The sequence below is a fragment of the Dipodomys spectabilis genome, unplaced genomic scaffold (assembly GCF_019054845.1).
Source record: "Dipodomys spectabilis isolate Male_0828 unplaced genomic scaffold, ASM1905484v1 ptg000069l, whole genome shotgun sequence".
NCBI lineage: Eukaryota > Metazoa > Chordata > Mammalia > Rodentia > Heteromyidae > Dipodomys > Dipodomys spectabilis.
The window spans coordinates 1,491,171-1,511,726 of NW_024870746.1; the positions used below are offsets into that span (position 1 = coordinate 1,491,171).

Here is a 20,556-nt window from a genome sequence, read left to right on the forward strand (position 1 = left end):
GTGTTTTGTTTTGTTTTGTTTTTCCATTTAAGCTGTATTTCCAGCTTTTTTCTGGTTAATTGGAGATAAGAGTATCTTAGACCTTCCTCCCTAGGCTAGTTTTAAATGATAATGAACAGATCTCAGCTGTCTGAGTAGCAAGAATGATAGGCATGTACCATTAGTGCCTGGTTTTGTGCTGATATTCTGGTTTGAATTCAGGGCCTTGTACTCTGTCTTGGCTTGCTTGTTCACAGCTTGTGCTTTACCACTTACATTATGCTTCCAGCCAGGCTTTTTGCTAGTTAATTGGGGATGAAGTGTCATTTTCTTTCTAGGGTCACTTTGAACTACAATTCTCTGATTTCAGCCTCCTGAGTAGCTAGGATTAGAACATGAACCACTAGTGTTAGTGTACTTTGATTTTTTTTTTTTTAAATGTAAGCACTCATATCTGTAAACTTTTCCTCTTAGTTCTGCCATTGTGGTGTCCTACAAATACTGCTACGTTGTGTTTTCATTGTTATTTAACTCCAGGAATTTAAAAATTTCCCTCTTATCTCTTCAACGACCCTATGATCATTCAAAAATGCATTGTTCAGTTTCCATGTGTTGCATATTTTCTGCACTGTCTCTTGAGGTTGATTTCGAGTTGTAATCCATTGCTATCTGTTAAAGGGAGGGAAGCTATTTCAATTTTCTTTTATTTGTTAAGACTTGCTTTATGTCCTAAATTAAGATCCATTTTTTTTTTTGAGAAAGTTTCATGGATTGTTGAGAAGCACATGTATTCTGAGTGGGGCAGAATATTCCACAGGTGCTCATTCAGTACATTTGATCTATTGTGGCTTTTCATTTTAAAGATATTTGTTGACATTTTTGTCTTGATACCTATTTATTGATAAGAATGGGATATTGAGGACAACTACTATCATGCTATCAGGGTTCATCTATACTTTTATGTCCAGGAGTGTTTGTTTTATGAAATCAGGAGTGTTGACATTCAGTGCATATTTGTTTACAATTGTATCATCTTGATCCATTGTTCTCTTTATCAACACAAACTGACTCTATCTTTGTTTACTAATTCTGACTTAAGATCTGCTTTGTCACTTATGAGCATATCTACTTCTGCTTACTTTAAGACTCCACTTGCTTTTCCATCCTTTCATTTCAAGCCTGTGTTTGTCATTACCATGAAATACGTGGTAGGTAACAAATGTTTGGATCTTGTTTTTTAGTTCAATCTGCCAGCCTTTTGATTGGAAAATTAAGATCATTAACATTTAGAGTTACTACTGAAAGCTATGTAATAATTTCTCTTGTTTTATTTTTTGTAATATTTAACCCTTACCTATTCTTCATTACTTACATATTTATCTAATGGGATTTATTTACCTGTGTTTCGATGGTTGTGTTTACCTTCCTGTCTTTGTAGGTTAAGTATCTTCAGCAGTCTACATTAGTGGTCATGCATGTTTTAGCTCTTGTTTATCAAGGAAGATATTAAAATTTCTTCTTCAATTGTGAGGGATAACTTTGTTGGAACAATAATCTAGGTTGGTGGTTTTTTTCTTTCAGAGTTTAAAGGAGTACATCATTCCAACTTGCATTTAGAGTTTCTGTCAAGAAATAATGTTGTTCTGATGGTTTTGTCTTTGTATATAACTTGGTGTTTCACTCTTGAAGCTCTCAATAATATTTTTTCTTTGTTTTGTATAGTTAAAGTTTTAATTACCACATAACTTGGGTATGTTATATATGATCTTATGTGTTTGATTTTCAAAAAACTTCCTGTACCTGGCTGACCATCTCTTTCCTAACGTTTGAGACTTTTTCCTTTATTATTTTATTGGATATATTTTCTATAGCTTTTGTTTTTACCTGTTCTTGTTCTTCTTTTTTCTATGCCTACAATTCACAGGTTTTGTCTTTTAGAATGATGTCCCAGAAATCTTTTATGTTCTCTTCATACTTTATTTTTTATCATTGTCTGAATGTTGTAATTCATCTATCTTGTCATCAAGCTCTAACAACTTGTCTTCTCCTTAATCCAGTCTATTGATGAGGCTTTCTATCAAATTTTTTAACTTGCTGAGTTTTTCACTGCTAGGATTTTAATTCCATTTTTGGCTAGAATTTTTCTTTACTGAGTCCCTCCTTCATATCCTGCCTTGTCTTTTTTATTTAATTCATTTGTTTATTCATTCAACTGTTTATTTGTGACATTTTAAAAATTCCTTATCATTCTTACAATCATTCTTTTGAATTCTTTGCCTGAGATTTATTGTGGAAGTATTGACTTTGGAGCAGTCATGTGCCATATTTCTTGTGTCTCTGTATTGGGAGTTGTGCCTCTGTGGTCAAGACTAAACTATGGGTTTTAGTCACCTGTTATCTTTCATGTTCTCATGTTTAGGCATGACTAGCATGAGTAGCAGCAGGTGGGGACAGTCAATGCATCAGTTATGTATAGTTTCTCCCCAGTGGACTATAAGAGTAACTCAGTAGACAAACTTTCACACACATGCTCAGGGCACTATGTCCTATCCTCAGCACCACTGGAGGGAAGAAAACTAGCAGGAGTCTCTTTATAGTTCCTTGTGCCCTGGTTGGTACTGTTTGTAAGCTGAGGGTGGAGCCAGTTAAGGATCACTTGTGCATTTCAGGGCTGCTTTCAATTTAGCAGCTTCCATATATATTTTTATATATGGAGCTGCTGTGGGCTACAAAGAGTCTTGTGGCCTGTGGGCTAAGTAATTTTCACTTGCTTCCTACTCCTCCAGTTTGTGTCCTCAGGGGCAGTAAATATTCAAGCTTAAAGGTGTTCTTTAAGTACAGTGGAGAATTGGGAGAGCAATCAGAGCACTGAGTTCTGGAATAGATGGGAAGAACTGATAGAATCAGGCATTCTGCCCACCAGGCTCGGTGCTTTGATATTCTGTCTAACAGTTAACCACTGCATGTGAGGGATGCAGCTGGAGAAATTGTATAATGTGTTACCACACATTATATATGGGTAGGTGGCTTAGTGCTCTTAGTCCCACCTAGTAGCAACCACAGATAGCTGTAAAGCAGAGGCTAAGCACTCAACCACTCTCAGGCTCAGAGCTCTGGTCCTTCAGTGATCTTTAGGTTATAGGTTTTGGTCCTTACCAGGGAGGGTGGGGCCACTCACCACTGCACCCAGTACTTCCCTAGTTCTCCACTGCTGAAATGTCTTGTCAAGTCCATGTCAACCCTTCCTCCTATTTATCACTCTCATGACTTTCTTCTACCCAGACACTGTGGCAAGGGTCACTGGGCTCCTTGAGCCACAGTTGGCTCTTGTTTCCAGAGTAGCTCAGTCTCATACAATTCATCTCTCCTTATTGTTGCATTCAAAGATATGAGGAGCATGAAATCTATTTTCTAATGCTAGCCTTCCCATAGGAAGTATAGGGTTATCCCAAACTGAATTGTCAGTTTGTCACCATGGTTACCTTGTGGTTGTGGCTTCAACTTCCTCTTTCTCCATCTGCAGGTGGTGCTGTAGACTGGTTTCTCCTTTCCTCTGTTCTCCTTTTCTCTGTGTTTTTTAGCTTCCCTGCCTCATCTCACCTTTCATATTCCCAATGCTTTTCTTTTCTTTCTGTCTTCAGAATATAATCTCCATCTGATTCTTCTCAGAGTCAAATGGAGGAAATATATATAACCTGTTATATAATACATGAATTTAAAGCTATACCTGTCCTTAGAAGAAAAGCCTTACTTTATCTGTATTCCACATTTGATACTTCCTATCACTTGGTCCCTAAAGACTCTCCAAATTCCATTGTGACTTATCCAATGACTCTTAGGTTTTTAGAAATGTATTGATTATTTTCCAAATAACTAGGAATTTTCTGGCTATATTTCTGTTATTGATCACTGATTTAACTTCACTGTTGCTTAGGGATATAATTTCTATGATTTCAATAGTTTGGACTTGGTTGAGACCTGCCTTAAAGCACAGCACATGATTTATTTTAATAAGTGATTCATGTATGATTGAAAAGAATGTAGTCTGCAGTTTTCAGTAGTTCTGTTTGTATATGTTAATTATGTCAGTTGTTTAATCATGTTCAAATCCTAACTTGGGTTTCTTATTTGCTTGCTATATTTGTTACTAAAAGAAATGTGAAAAACTACAGCTGTGATTGTGTATTTCTTTTTCATTTTTGTTCTTTCAAATTTTGTTTTATATATATTTTGTAGTTATTATATGTATAGGTGTTTTTTATGTTGACTGGCTCTCTAAGAAAATGTTCACTTTTTATTATTTTTGAGGCAGCTTCTCACTATATTATCAAAACTAGTCTTGAACTCATCATTTTTTTGCCTTAACCCCCTGAGTTCTTACATTACAGATGTGTCTCATCATCCATACCCAGCTGCCTTCTTCCTCAGTCTCCTGAGTACTGTAATTACTATGTCACCATTCCAGACTTACTTTTATTCACAAATGACATATAATAATGTATAATCATGGAGTATAAATTTCAATACATATACACAATTTTCTGAAATATTCTGAAATATTCAAATTTGAACAGTAACTATTGTTGCCCACCAGGTTAGCTTGATGTGCTGTAGAACATTGGAAGTTATTCTTCCTATTAGCTTCTCCTTTGTATATATTAATTATCTTTCCATTTTTCTTCTCCCAAGCTCTTCCTAGTCTTCAGTAACAACCATTCAGTAATCTCCTTCTAGGAGGCACAACTTCTAGGTGCCCTGCATAAGTGAGATCATATGGTATTTGTTTTCCTCTGCCTGACTTATTTTACCTAGCCTTAATGTTCTATCTATGTTTGTGTAAGTGAATGGACTTCATTATTGTTTTATGGCCAAATAATATTCCATTTTGTGTGTGTGTGTGTGTGTGTGTGTGTGTGTGTGTGTGTGTAGATTCTATTTTTTTTGGCTACTATAAATAGTTTGGCAGTAAACATGAAAGAGCAAGTGTTTATTTGATATACTGATTTTATTTGAATATATACCCAGTTGTGGGATTACTGGAAAATGTGGTAGTTCTATTTCTAGGTTATTGAGGAACCTTTATACTATCTCCATAAAAATTATAGTAGAGGGATGCTTTATGTCCAAACTACAATAGAGGAAGTCACATTAGACATGATCTTTATAGCATTGTTATTAAAAATTTATCATTTAGATGCTAAACATGATGATACATGATGGCACATGACTGTAAGTCATAATACAATTTAACTGTAAGTCAAATTTCCTTAAAAACATCCCTCCCTACTCAAAGATAAAACCCCAATGAACATTTAAAATACTATTTATCAAAACAAATTTCAGAAAATGGAAACATGCCTTTTATTTCTTATTTATTTATTTTTTGGTGATGGTGCCATTTTTTTCTTTGCTTTTGGCCTTCTTGGTTTTTTTTTTTTAATTAATAAGTTTTTTTAATTGTGAAAATACCATACAGAGGGGTTACAGTAACATGAGCAAGGAAATGAGTACATTTCATATCAAGCATTGTTGCCTCCTCCTTTTCTTCCCTTTACCATCCTTGCCCTCCCATCTCCCCTCCACCAAAGTTGTAAGTTCGTTTTTCAACATAACATCTTGTACATCTCATTGTTGCAATGAGTCCACCTGTATCCCTATTTAAACAATTTGTTTTTTCCCTTCCCCTCCACAAATTATACCAACATCAAATACAGTGGACTTCTGGGGTTTGGTTGTTTATTTTCCCAGTCCTGGGGCTTGAACAAAGTGCCTGGGCACTGTCCCTGAGCTTCTTTTGCTCAAGGCTAGCACTCGACCACTTGATCCACAGAGTCACTTCTGGCTTTTTCTGTGATACTGAGGAATCAAACCCAAGGCTTCATGCATGTTAGGAAAGCACTCTACCACTAAGCATATTCTCAACCCTGGCTATTATTCTTTTGTCTTTTGAAGGGGGACAAGAGAGGGTGCAGAAATGGAGGAAAGAAGGTTGAACAAATGCAGCCATCAGCCGTAGTCACTATGCAGAAAATGAACTCTGCAACTTGTGGGCCAGGACAGGAGGGGGAAACTGGGGGAAAGCAAAGTAAAGGATCCCTAAAGCCAAAATAATGCCATTTCAAGCTCATCATTTTTACTAAGTAATGTGGGCAAGGTACTTAAGTTCTTTCTTACTCATTTTTCTCACTCATAAAACAAGGATAACTCTCTCAAAATGTTTCTGTGAAGTTGCTAACACATGTTTGAACTTACCTGTCGCATAGTGAGCACTTAAGACATTCTGGCCTATTTTTAAGGGACTTATTTGTTAAAATGTTTCATATAATTGAAATTGTTATCATGTTCCTAGAAAAATAAAGCCAGTTGTTTGTGGTAGCCCAGTTTCACATGTAAATTTTGCCCATTACTAGCAGTAATAACATGGAAATGTAACTTAATCTCTCTCTGTCTGTTTCTTTACATGTAAAATAGGATTGCAAATTATGGCACAAAATAATGTGTTTCCCTATGACATTTTCCAATGTATGCTAGAAAGTTTGATCTTTTTCATATGCCCTCATCATTGTTCTTTGTCTCTTTCTTCTCCTATTCCCTCCCCATCAAATAGTTTTTTATTCAGGTCCATGGCTTTTTGCTTATTTGTATTTATGTGTCTAGATTCTACACATTAGAGAGCACATACAATATTTGTCTTTATGAGACTGGCTTATTTTACTTAATTTCACCAACTTTCCTGAAAATGATATAATTTTATTCTTCTTCATGACTGAGTAATATTTCATTGTAAATGCATGCCACATATTTTTGATATTTTCATTTTAATTAGCATAAATTAATTGTACAAAGGATTTTTTTTGGGGGTCGGTCGTGGGGCCTGAACTCTGGGCCTGGGCGCTGTCCCTCAGCTCTTCAGCTCAAGGCGAGCACTCTACCACTTGAGCCACAGTGCCACTTCCGGCTTTTTTCTTTTTGCTTATGTGGTGCTGAGGAATCGAACCCAGGGCCTCGAGCATGCAAGGCAAGCACTCTACCACTGAGTCACCTTCCCAGCCCCTGTACAGAGGATTTTTTTTGTAATATTTGCATACACATATATAATTCATTTTGATCAAATTCCTCCTTCCTTCCATCATTCCTCCTTCCCTTCCTCTCTCTTTCCCTTTCTCCTTCTCTCTTTCTTTTTCCTTTTCTTTTTCCTGGTGTTACTAGGGTTTAGCTCAGGGTCTCAAGATTGCTAGTCAGGTGCTCTACCACTTGATTCATGCCTTTAGCCCTTGACCCCCACTTTTCCTCCCTCATATGCCACATGATTTTTATCCATTCAACAGTTGATGAATAATTAGCTGCTTTGATTTGTATCAGAATAAGCATCCATGTACAGGTATGTCTATTTTATCTTGACATTCCTTTGGATATATGCCTAAGAATTGTATACCAAGATCATATGGTAGTTATATTTTTATGTCTTTGAAGAATTGCCATACTGGTTTCCATAGTAGGTACAGTATAGTGCTAAAGGTTCCATCCCACACAACATTCCTCTCTCTCCTGTCTCTGTCTCTTTCTGTCTCAATTTCTGACTTTCTTTCTCTTTCTCCCTTTCTTTCATTTTTTTCTTTTTCTTTCCCTTCCTCCTTCCCTCTCTCTCTCCCTCCCTCCCTCCCTTTTTTCTTCCTCCCTCCCTCTCCTTCTTTCTTTCTTTCATTTCTTTCCTTTTCAATTTTAATAACATTTTATGTAATCTGATAGCTTCAAAATATTATCATTTCAATATGCAATTCGCATTATATACAGTAACATTTTACCTGGATAGTAAGTAGCCAACATAGCCTTCAACATCCTGGGTTTAAGTATTCTGTCCTGACATAATTTCAACATTCTCTTCCAAAAGTCAGTATCACAAGGCCACTCTTTTTCCTAAAGGAGTCAATCAAACAAAATGGCTCATTTGCTTCTTTCTTTCTTTCTCTAGATATGAACTCAGACTCTCATACTTACTTACCTTGCTTGCTTAGCTGGTATTTTCCCACTGGAGTCACAACTCCAGTCTTATGTTTTGCTGGTTATTTTTGGAGATAGGATTCTGCCAGCTGTTTGGTATGGGCTGGCTTTCAACTTTGAGTCCCTTGATCTCAAACTCTTAAGTAGATAGAATTATAGGTGTGAGCCACCACTGCCCAGTTTTCTTGATGATAACCTTTCTGACTGAGATGAGATAGAATCCTAATATTGTAATTTACATTTCCTTATGGCTAAGGATGTTGACATTTCTTCATGTGGTTTTTGTGGCTATGTGTACTTCTTCTGAAAACTATCTGTTTAATTCACTTGCTAATTGGATTTCTAATTAACTTGTTAATTGGGTTATTATTTTGTTGTTGTTTGGTTATCTGAGCTCTTTATATATTTTAGATATTAATCCCTGGTAAGATGTATGGCTTGCAAAATTTGCCTCTCATTCTATATGCTGTTTGATCACTATGATAATTGCAGAAGTGTTCAAGTTGATGCAATAATCTCCTTTGTTACTTCTTGCTCTTATTTCCTGAGCTAATACATTCTATTCAAATATGCTTAGATTTTGAAGTATTTTCCTTGTGTTTTCCTGCAATAGTTTCAAAGTTTCCTGTGGTTGATCCATTTTTAATTTCTTTTTATGCAGGTGACAGGGGTTTAAGTTCAGTCTTTTACATGTATCTATCAAGTTTTCCCAAAATAATTTGTTTGAAGAGGCTGTCTTTTTTCCAATGTATGGTTGTTGTTGGTTTGTTGGTTTTTTTCATCATTGTTAAGAATCAGATGGCTGTGGCTGCATAGTTTTATTTCTGGGTCTTCTATTCTAGTGGTCTATGTGTCTATTTTTGTGCTTGTACCAAGTAATTTTTGTTACTATATCTCTGTAGCATTATTTGAGGTTAGGTATTGTGATACTTCCAGCACTGCTTATATTTGCTCAAGATAGCTTTAGCTATGCATGGTCTCTTATGGTCTCTTAATTTTTGGGACATTTTTTCTATTTTTATGAAGAATGACATTGGGATTTTTATGAGAATTACATTGAGAGATTCTAGATATGTGAGTGGTCTGTGTGTTCTTTCAGACTAAAGGACAGAGGTGGAGAGAAGGAGAGGCAGATAAAAATACTTCAAACTTCACTTGGGCTGTGGGCTCTTTGTCCTCTTCTCCCAGTTTAAAGGAAGTCACATCTAACTGGGCTGGGCCTCAGATATTTCCTGTCACGTTCTTAAAAGCAATGATAAGATAGTCTGGATTTTCTTTCCTAGAATGCCCAGATTCTACTGACAACTATGTGGTTTGCCTTACTGGAAAGCCTGTCAAGCTCAGACCTCCCAAACCACAGACAAAGACAAAGATATACTCTGTTGAATGGAAGCTCCAACAGCCCAAGAATTATTTTGCAATAATGACATGGAAGAATAATTCTAGTCAGATGAATGTTTATGAAAGTAGATTTAGTTTTGACAATGAAGACTTAACTCTTCTCATTGAAGGAGCTAACCCACAGGACAGTGGTCTATATACAATGGAGGTCACAGAGGAGTCTGGGAGTGTTTGCACTGTGTCCTTCAATGTGTCAGTATTGGGTGAGTTTCCAAGACTGCTCATTCATCCTTCTGATTCCTGAATGATTTGTACTTTTCAGTACCTTTCTGATCATAATCTCTACTTCCAGATCATGTTGAGAAGCCCCAACTGTGGGCGCAGTGGAAAGCCCTTGATGAAGGGATATGTCAAGTGGCTCTGTCCTGCCTGGTCCCTAGGGATGACTATGTGAGTTACACTTGGTACAGAGGGAGTGAGGTGATTGCCACACAGAAGAACCATACCTACGTGGAGGAGCAGATCCATGTCAGTGGCCCACACACATACACCTGCAATGTCAGCAACCCTGTCAGCTGGGACAGCCATTCCTTTAACCTCACCCAGGGCTGTCTGGGAGACTCCTTGAGTAAGTAGAACACTTTAGGCTATAAAGGATTTGAAAATGTTGTGCCACACATCCAGGTTCATGTGTAAGAGATGCTTGATTGTGAGATCCTTTAGCTTCTTCTCTCAATGTCTTGTAGCCCCTCCTCAGCAGGGATCTGGCCTCTAGGTACATTTTTTTTTAAATAAAGCCAGGCCTGTATTAGTCTGGACAAGAATTGTATCGTTTTCCCTCCACATAGGGAATGCCTACTTAATGGATGAGGTCTATAATAGCTTCTGACCATTATCTTCTTGCTATGAGATACTTATGAAGACCTGCTTCCTCCTGAGTGATAATTTACCTCAAGTCAAATAGTTTCCAAGGAGTAATGATACTGTAAAGCAATGCCCTGGGTCAGTGAGATCATTAAGAAAGTCACAAGGTACCTAAAATAGTTCTGGGCTTATTGCTTATTCAAAGGGTTGCCTGGATTAAATTTGAATCTGTTTATTAGATCTTTATTAGATAAATAAGAACTTAATGTGCCACTAGACTTGGCATTAGGAAATAAAATAACCACAGAGTTTCTAATAAAACTAAGCACTTGTGAACAAAAAAGAAAAAAGCTAGGCTGAGGAAAGGTGTGGTGATAAGGATACTGGCTTTGGCCCAGGCCAATCATGGCTTCACCATTCTTCAGTTCTGTGATCCCAGGCAGATTCATTAAACTTGGGGAGTTTTCACTTTTCCCCTGTATAAAATGGGAAAGGGAATAGTAAGTAGCTCACAGGATTGCTGTGAAGATTAAATGAGATCATTGTAAGAACTAGTCAGTTGGTACCTAGAAAAACAGTTTCTTCTTTTTCCCTCCTGTTAGTGGGATTATGCATAAGGCTGTATGTGTAACCCAAATGCTAAATGTAAAAGTTCACCTGAGGAAGAGCAGTGGAGCCAGAAAAATCAGGAAGGTAAAATGGAAGACTTTCCTGGCACAAAGTAGGTGTGCAACGAATGTCTATTGAGTTAATAACCATAGCTGAAACATTTTCTGTGCAAGATGCTTTATACATATCACAGTACATAATTAACTGCCACAGGTTAATAATGTTCCTTTTTACAGATGAGAAAAGTGAGGCTCAGAGCACTAAATAAACAGAAGCTTCTATAATTTATAATCTGGACCAGAGCCGTCAAATATTACTATCTGACATCACTCAGGGGAAGTCACTCAAGTGGGCAGAAAGATAACCTTGATGATGAATTCATAACATATGAGGAGGCCACCACACCAAAGAGGAGGGTTTTGTTTTACTTTGTTTGAATATTGGAAGTTGAACTCAGATCCTCTACCATGAGTAATACCCCCTAGTTCATTTTATTTTATTTATCTTTGTTTCATTTTGCTTTGTTTTATCTTATTTTGGGATAGGGTCTTGATAACTGTTGCCAGGGTTAGCTTTGAACTCACGATCTTCCTGCCTCCGGAATAGCTAGTATTATAGGCCTGTACCCTCATGTGTTGGCTAGGGAATGGGTTTTGAGACCGTCCCTGTAGCTATGAGAAGCAAGAAGAGGAGGAGTGAGGACTTAGTTCTTCTGCATTCTGTATTCCTCAGCATCCCGATTTCTGCTCTTTTTGGTGATCATCCTGGTTCTAATCATACTGTTCGTTGGAAGCCTGGCTGGCTGGTATGTGTGGGAGCAGAAGAAGAAGCAGTCACGTAAGTGCCATGGCCTTGAAGGGGACCAGTCCCTGAGGCATCAAATGCCCTGTGTCCAGTAGAATGTGTCAGGATGAACAGCCTGTCATCTTCCCAGAGGAGTGTTGGGATATGTGTGCATGCTTCATGGAGGGTAGCAGTGGCTGCACGATATTTACAGGCTGATGCTCAGTATGTAGATTTATGTGCAGGTGCTGAGTTTGATGGAAGAAGGATGTCAAGGGTAGGTGCTCCACTGTGCTCTTTGTATATCCTGGAAGAGCACTAATCTATCTCCTTTCTAGAGCCATTCTCAAAGTCTTGGTAGAAGTGTGGAGGTCTAAACAAGAGACTCCCTGGAGGTTTTTGAAGTGCTGTTCTTTGCTTCCTTCCTACAACAGAGACCCGTTCCCAGAGAATTCTGACTGTTTATGAAGATGTCAAAGACCTGCAAGTCACGAGGAATCAAGTATGGCACTCTTGTGGGACTCTCTTAACTGGTCTGCAGGATGATCTTTGGAGAATGGCCATTCAGAATAGGGTGACAAAGAGAAGTGGACAATTATCATTTCAAAGTGATGCTCAGCTTTCTCTCATCTATTTTTCCTAATGTTTCAAAGCTCTAGTTATAGAGGAAAAGGGAAAAAAGAAGGGATCAGGAAAAATGAAAAGGAGAGAGAAATAATGGTAACATGATGCAGAATTATACCTGCTGAGAAGGGATGGAGCACAACTCCCAGATTGCACCTCATTTCTGCCCAGTCTTGCCAGCAGGACTGAATGCCCTCTTCTATTTATTCTCAAAGATAAGAACTTATTTCTGTGGATTCCTTGATCATTACCCAAGCTGGTAGGCATGATCAGTCAAAGCATACATTTTGTAGCTGATGCACTGGTCCATGATCATAGTCTTTTGGAAAGAAGAGGCCCAAATCTGGCTGAGATACCAGAGTGAGAAATCAGTTTGGTTGAGAGTCAATGGACCAGAGGCTTCTTCTCACCAGCTCATTGTAGGTAATGACCAGCTCTTCAAGTCAATCAAGAATGTAGACAGGAAGGAAGTTACAGAGGGACTGATGCCTCCATTACTATGCCCCTGAGCAGGGCAGGATGTGGTGGCAGGCCTTTGGAAAGGCCCAGACCAGTTAGGCAGTGCTCGGGGTGGTAGAGTGTGGATGAAGGGTGATGGGAGTAAGGAAGAAGTGACCTTTTCCCACTGCCATGAAGTACTTGTGGTCTTCTGTGCCAGTCACATGAGGGTAGCATTGTTAAGCCTGGCAGAACAGGCTGTTAACTCAAAGAGAATGAGGGTAGATCCTCTAGACTATTTCATTATCTGGGAATACTGTGGTGTGAAAACCAGAAAGGAGAATGCTTCTCCTACTGCTATGGGGCTGTGGTACAACTTCCTGTGAATCCACACATATAGACACAGATGCCCAAAGGCTTGCTGAAAACAGCCTTTTCTTCCAAAATGAAGATGCTTTAGATGAGGTCAAACTGAAGGGTCACAGGAGAAAAGCTCCATTTAGAGCAATGGAAACCTCTTGGGGATTCAGTTTATGTTGTCCTTAACTTGGGATGGGAGGGGTGGGGAGGGTTGTCCCTGCCTGACAGCTGTCAATCTAGCATCTCTCCATTGTTCTCCAGTTTTGTCACAATGGCCTGAATCCCAAATTTCATGTGTTTATACTTGGTCCCAGCTCCCACCTGTCTGGAGACAGTTCATCTGGGCTTGGACAGAAGAGAAAGCAACAAACTCCCATTTCATGAGAGATGCTCATGACCCTACCTGCCAAGGATGGTTTACATTTCTCTGCTTCTCAGCTTTGTCTTGCTTCTCGGGAGCTTAGCTTCTATCTTGCCTGATGAACCCTTCTGGCCTCTCTCACTCTCTACCTAGAGCCACCAAACTAGCAGTAGTAGGCACCCAGGGATATGCAGGATGAAATATTTCTGCCTCTACTCTCCTATGGGGGAAAAGCATGAGGAGGACAGCAGGAAGGGCCCAGTGCCCTTGCCCTTGGCCTTGGGGCCAGGGCTCCACCCAGCACTGGAGTCACTCAGAGGCTGGTTTGAGGCTAAGAAGCTAGCCATAAAGGCCGGATCTCAAAGGGATCTCTTAAAAATGCTTAAACCCTCTGAATTTCAGTGCCTCTAGGAACAGCTCAATTACAACACTACCTAGAGTTCTGCCAGTTGTCAGTGCTTCTGTAGCAAATTTAATCCAGAAGTCAGAAAAAGCACAGGAGAGTTTCTAAGTTACTGAAGTGAAGGCAGGGGCAAGGATTCCTTTGGGCATGTGGCTTGAATCCTGTCACACCTGTGTGGTTCCTTACTCCTGATACTGCTCCACCACTAATTGCTCTTCGTGTCTTTTCTCATTCTGGGGTATCCAATGATGAGGCTCTCTCCATTCTACCATCTCTCCTTTCTTCTCCATCCTGCCATTTCCTTTCTCCTGGAGTCCCCTTTTCTTTGTGTTGTCTCTCTACTCACTCCACACCTGGACAGGATCTGCTGTCTGCTTTTGTCACCTCATGTTTCTAACTGTTCCTTGTACAGAAGCAGAATGAAGAGCAGAAATCTCCTGGAGAAGGGAGCACCATCTACTCTATGGTCGAGCTCCAGGTACCACTCTGGTTTCTCTAATCCCTTCCATTCTTTATCCATGGGGCTTCCTAATTCATACCCTTGAATGGCAGAATGAGATTTTAGTGCTCCCCAGGTCCAGAAGACAGTGTCTCCACTGGTGCATTAACAAATTATCTGGGGTAGTATGTTCTGGAGTGTCTTAACACAGCTGAAAGCCCAATGCAAGCCCTCCTCCTTCTCTCAAACTTGCCAGAAGGCCTAGCCTATCTTGTTACGGGACCTAACTTTTGTTTTCTTTATAGCTAATTCTAATAATTGAAGCCTATATACTATTTATTCCCTTTACCCATTAAAACTATTTTCAGAGCTGGTGGCTCACACCTGTAATCCTAGCTACTCAAGAGGCTGAGATCTAAGGACTGAGGTTGTCAGCCAGCTCAGACAGAAATATCTATGAGACTTTTATCTCTGATTAACTAGAAAAAAGCTAGAAATGGAGATATGGATCAAGTGCTAGAGTACCAGCCTTGAATGACAAGCCAAGTGAGAGTGAGAGGCCCTGAGTTCAGGCCCCAGGACAGAATCGACATGCTAGTCCCTTTATCTTATTTAGAATTAATGGTAATATTCATTTTTTAATAAATCTCATGTGTTAGCCTCATAATGTAGTCCTAATACTTTATAGGTTAAACCCCATATTATAGATGAGGAAACTGAGAGACAGGTTAACTAATATGTGTAAGACTGTACGGCTGGGTAGTAGCAAAGCTGAGCCAATGGCTTCTGAATTTGCACTTTACCTCATTCTACACTGGCTCTAATATCCTAAGACAACAGAAATTTGCTCATCCTCTAATACTGATACCTAAGATGACTTTATTGAGAAGTGAGGGCAGGAAATCTCTTCCAAAGGATGATAAAAATTTGTATAAAAATGGAAGATCAGGAGCAGCAATGTTCTCAAGCTTCTTGGACTACATAGTATGTGCTCAAGAAATTGCATTATAAGCATAATTAATATCTTCCAACTTTCTGGCTTCAGCCACACTGAACTCTAGGGAAAGGAAAACAAGAACTCTTGGAATAGAGTATCCTGTGAAAATCACCTTCCTCTTCTTGACCATATTAAAAGGGAGAATGGCTTTACCTGTCCTAGGGGACACTTATTCCAGGTCCCATGTTGCCAGAGGGAAACATTAAGCTGTTGAAGGAAAACTAAGCTGTTGAGGAAAAGTATTCTAGAGATCTTGGCCATTCCTGTGCATACAGTATTTTGATTTGCAATTTTCAGTCTTCTGTAACCTTATCTGTGGCTGGAGAAAATTCCGGTCCTTTCCATGTTACGGGAGTGGAATAAGGATCAAGAAAGAATATATACACAAAACACATGCTCAGCATATAGGAGCTGTCATTAGTTGTGACATTAGTTTGACAGACCTCCTGGCTAGTCTAAGGTTCTTTCCACTAACACAGCTTTCACCTAAGCAGGGTTGAGGCAGAGAATGAAGGAGATAATCTCCCCAGGGTTGTTTTGGATCTGTTTCTGAAATACTTTTGTCTTCTAATTAGTGTTCAGCCTCCACATCACAAGAAACTACTAAAACATTATATTCAATGATACATCATTCTCGGAAGGTGAGTCTCATCCTCTGGGGATACAGATGTGTATTTTGCATGTGCACATGTGGCTGTGTTTGCAGAGTAAGTGTGCAAGTCCAATGAGTTGTCTTCCATTGTGAATGTCTGAGTAGCTTCTTTTAAATGTTAATGGACCAAGAAGAAGAAGTACCTTTCTGCTTCTGGCCAAAGAAAAATAATAGTTGTGAGACTCAGCCATGGATTATAGGGTTTCCTCGGACTTCTTGAGAGAGACAAAGGACAGAGATAGAAAAGAGATCTTTTGTGCAGTGATTAAAAGATCTTTAGTAGGCCAGCTGGGGCTGTGGTGAGAGAGATACGGGATGTTTTCCATTATCCAGTATTTCCTAGAGTTGGAAAAGTGGGATGCAGTAGAGAAACACAACATTGACTTCCAGGGTTCAAAGGTTCTTGTTAGTCGTCTGATGGTGCAGGTTTCTGGACTAGGGTAGCTATAATGGTTCACTCAAATCTTTCTCTAAACTAAGCTCAGACATAGCTCACATATGTACTTGGGACCACTGAAGTGAGTATCCCAGGGGCCCATGCTCATCCTATATGTGTGTGTGGGGGTGGGTGTGAGGGTGCTGGTCTTGGGGCTTGAGCTCAGGCTCTGGGTGCTGTCCTTGAGCATTTTTGCTCAAGGCTGATGCTCTACCACTTGAACCACAGCTCCACTCTGGCTTTTTTGTAATTTATTGAAGATAAGAGTCTCAAAGACTTTTCCTGCCTTGGCTGGCTTCAAGCCACAGTGCTTGGATCATGGCCTTCTGAATAGCTAGGACCATAAGCATGAGGTACTGGCACGCCACTCCATGCTCATCTTTTTAACAGGTGTGGAAGGGGATAGGGAGAGAAGGTATTGCCATGAGTGAGCCACAGGATGAAATTATAAGCTAGAATATGGCAGGGCAAGCAGGAACTTGGGACTCCATGAAACTGTAGAAGGCCATACAAGTCAGGGGTATGTGTTTGAAGGGCTTTAAGACAGATGTTCAGATTTTTCACTCACTTCCTTCCAACAAGTCATTCAACCAACCTAGGTCTCGCCATGAGAGATAGTTATGAGACCATAAGATGTTTTCAGGTGCCAGATTTAAATGCTTTGGATTCCATTATGAAAACTCTACCTATTACTGGAGTGCTACTTAGAGACAATATACATATTTATTTTTAACCCTCTGAATTTCTATTTTGGAATCAAGAAGAGGAATCACAGTTCTTCTGGCACTTGCACCATCTACGAAGAGGTAAGATTCTGGAACTCTACAAACAAGTCTAGAAGGATCCAACCACAAAGGGTACAGTTACAAAAGTCATCCATAGAGTCTCAGAGTTGTAGGGATTGCAAGGACCCTCTAAACCAAATGAAGACACGGAAGCTCCATAAGAGTAGAGATCTAACCCAAGTTTACATCATGTGGTTAGATTTGACTAGTAGGTATCTTGGATTCAAAACTAAGGCTTTGCCCAAGCTAGTTTGTAGGCTATGGACTACAAATGGGGCATCTTCCTTGAAAGAGTGCATGTGTGGGGACATGGGAGGGTTTAAGAGGGGAAAATATGATTTTCTTAAGTCAGCTAGTGGTTAAGAATCATTTGGGGAGGTGGGTGAGCTTAAGCTTCTGCTGAGGTGAACACTGATCAAAGTGACCACTGAGCTTGGCCACTGAATTGATTCCCATCTATAAAGCAATCTGCTAGTGTCTTCACATACTGTGATCTTATTAAGTGCTCACAGAATGCTATAAGCTAGCTATTATCATACTCCTCTCCTCCCTACCTCCTGTGTTTTGTGCTGCTGTGGATTCAACTCAGGACCTTGCATATCCTAAGTAAGTGCTATACCACATAGCTACATCCCTAGCCTCTATGTTTTCCATTTATATTGAGAAAAATTAAGGCATGGGAATTACCTTCACCCATTAGCCTCATATGATATGTAAACCTCCATCTGTATCCAATGAAAGTGTTGTTGAAAGCTGGGCACCAGTGCTCACACCTAAAATCCTAGCTACTCAGGAGGCTGAGATCTGAGGATTGTGGTTCAAAGCCAGCCCAAGCAGGAAAGTGCATGAGACTCTTATCTCTAATTAAATCACAGAAAACTGGAACTGGTGCTGTGGCTCAAAGTGGTTGAGCACTAGTCTTGAATGAAAAAGCTCAGTGACAGTGCCCAGGCCTTGCATTCAAGCCCCACAACCAACAAAAAAATGTCTTTGGCCCCAGAGGAGAGGCTGAGTGGGTGCATTCAGGAATCACTAGCTCTTGGGTGACATTCCAACATTAGAGTCCAATGTTTAACCCCCTGAGTAGTGCAGGGGGTTAAAGGACATGGTATGGGCCAAGTGATATGAGGGAATACAAAGCTGCAGTCTGTAGTTGAAAGAGCACTGGAATTGGAGCAAGAAGAACTGAGTAGAAATTCATATGAAGTAAAAGACTTTAAGCTTCATTTTCTTAATTTATGTGGTGGGGATACTAATCCACATCCTAGGGGAGCATTACAAGGATCTTCAGGTGTGAGGGTCTGAAAGATTCTCCTTTTCTTCTGCAGGTTGGAAATCAATGCCCCAAGGATCATAATCCTTCCTGACTGAGCCACAAGGAACTGGAGAGCTTTGATATTTACCCCTAAATGTTGCAGCCGATCTTGCCTTCTTTTATACCTGCTCTGGGAATCAACACAACAAATGATGTCATATGTATCTATGTATCTATATGTATCTATGGAACAAACTCGTGAATGGAAATAATACAGAAATGTACTCAGGGTCTATATTTTGTTTAGAAAATGATTTCTAACAGTCCCTACAAGAGCAATTTGTAGACCAGACAAGAATGGGTGGAGAGGTTGTGTTGGTCACATTCTGGCTTATTTTGTCTATAAAGCTCTATGAACATGTAGAGTAGAGATACCCTCCTTCTATTTCTAACCTGTTCCATTTCTGGGTCCTCCCCTTGCTCAGGATCACCTTCCACAGCAAGGTCAAGGAAAGAGATGGTTACTCCAAGAAAGAGGAAGCCACTTTCCCCCATGAGGCCGTGATTTCCGCTGTTAGTTGGCTGGCAGCTCTTGCTGAAAATCAGAGCCTGGGCTTCACTCAAATGCAGGGGACCCCTCTCCCCCATTTTCACCTTTCCCTTTGGCCAATTGACCATAAGGGGCAGCAAGGCAGGAAAGAGAGGTGATGTAGAACTGGTCCATCTTTGAATAGAAAAATCACCCAGCGTACTCACTGTCTTGGTAATTTGGTGATTGAGGCCAAATTTATCTACAGTGTGATGTTTGATTGACAATGACACATGATTAGATACCTATTTTGTGTTATTTACAAGAGCAGCCTCTTAGCAACCACATTCTATTTAAGTTCTGGGTCTGTCAAATGGTCCCATGGTATACCCTGGAGGGAGGGCTCAGATGTTGAGAGCTGAAGATGAGGCAGACGCTATGCTGGGTTCCCTGTGTTTTCAAGCCAACCCCTTTAGCAAGCTGTGGGGATCAAGATTTAGAGTCTAAGACCAAGGAAGAGATAAGGGTAAACTAGGACTTACTGCAGACTCCTGCAGATGCTGCTGCTTAGAAGCTGGTTCTTCAATCATTTCACCCTGCATTTAGCATGTAAATTTAATATACAATTTTTAATGTTAGATAGAAGCAGTTTGAATTCTTTGCCTGGATTGAATTTATGCTTCTTCTCTATACTGAATTTTTATCTCTGCAGCAGCCAAAGGCACTTATGGATGGTCAATCAACACACATCTGTTAAATTCTACTGGAAGGGTCTGACTTTGGGGTGGGCTACTAGACCTTGCACACATTGTGGCGACAGAGAACAGGCACTTGGTTCCATGAGTCTCATGAAGACAGCCAAGGCATGTACTCACTCATGCCCAGTCTCATCCCTCACCTTTGGAAACATGGCCAGACCGGCTTCTTTCTAGAGACAAATGCAGATCACATCTTAAAACAAGTATAAAAAGTGAAAAACCAGATAAATAAACGCCCAAAATGGCTAGGGACTGAGAGAAGTATTGGGGCTGCATTGTAGAGTCAAGGAGTTTGGTGAACAGAGGCAGCAAAAAACAATGGGAGTATGAACACTCTAACCCCAGAGATATTGACTACTGGCGGTTCAAGTGTTGAATACCATGTAGATCTTGAGATAGCCGGAAATGCTGCAGTGTGGAATATATACTATGTGTGTGCAAATTTTAAACCTAGATAATGAGCCAAGCAACAAGCAGTAATTAAGCCACTTACTAAGTATGAAGAACTTCCTGAACCACTGGGAATATCCAGTGAAGACCAGAGAAAACATACTGACTCCAAGGCCATAGAGTATCATGAATAGAAGTCAAACATAGTACATCTTACAGGGAAGGGATTACCTGGCCACAGCTGCAGGGAGAGGACTGATGCTATCACAGGAGACTGTATCTAGACCAAGAAGAAGGGAAGCTCTTTTGGATAAATATGAATATCTTATGTGGAAGAGGTATTTTAAGCACTTTAAGGAACTGTCAAATGAGCAATACACACAGTTGTTTAAAAAATAATCAGCAGTACAGAAAGTCCACAGTAAAAAATATTTTCTCTTGACTTGGGATTCCTAAGTCCTTCCCTAGAGGTAGCTACTGGTAAGACTTTTTTTTTGGGAGGGGGGTCCGGTCGTGGGGCCTGAACTATGGGCCTGGGTGTTGTCCCTCAGC

General features: G+C 39.9%; 1 protein-coding gene across 1 annotated transcript in view; it reads left to right on the plus strand.

Annotated features, from left to right (window-relative positions):
* Positions 1 to 19,494, plus strand: part of Cd244 (CD244 molecule) — a 32,342-nt gene extending 12,848 nt beyond the window's left edge. Inside the window, exons 2-9 of the mRNA XM_042682331.1 lie at positions 9,264 to 9,584; positions 9,674 to 9,949; positions 11,527 to 11,631; positions 12,012 to 12,079; positions 14,176 to 14,241; positions 15,775 to 15,840; positions 17,049 to 17,093; positions 18,401 to 19,494. Coding sequence (XP_042538265.1) covers positions 9,264 to 9,584; positions 9,674 to 9,949; positions 11,527 to 11,631; positions 12,012 to 12,079; positions 14,176 to 14,241; positions 15,775 to 15,840; positions 17,049 to 17,093; positions 18,401 to 18,439 — 986 coding nt within the window. The 3' untranslated portion in view covers positions 18,440 to 19,494. The remainder of the gene's footprint in view (positions 1 to 9,263; positions 9,585 to 9,673; positions 9,950 to 11,526; positions 11,632 to 12,011; positions 12,080 to 14,175; positions 14,242 to 15,774; positions 15,841 to 17,048; positions 17,094 to 18,400) is intronic.
* Positions 19,495 to 20,556: the final 1,062 nt, after the last annotated feature.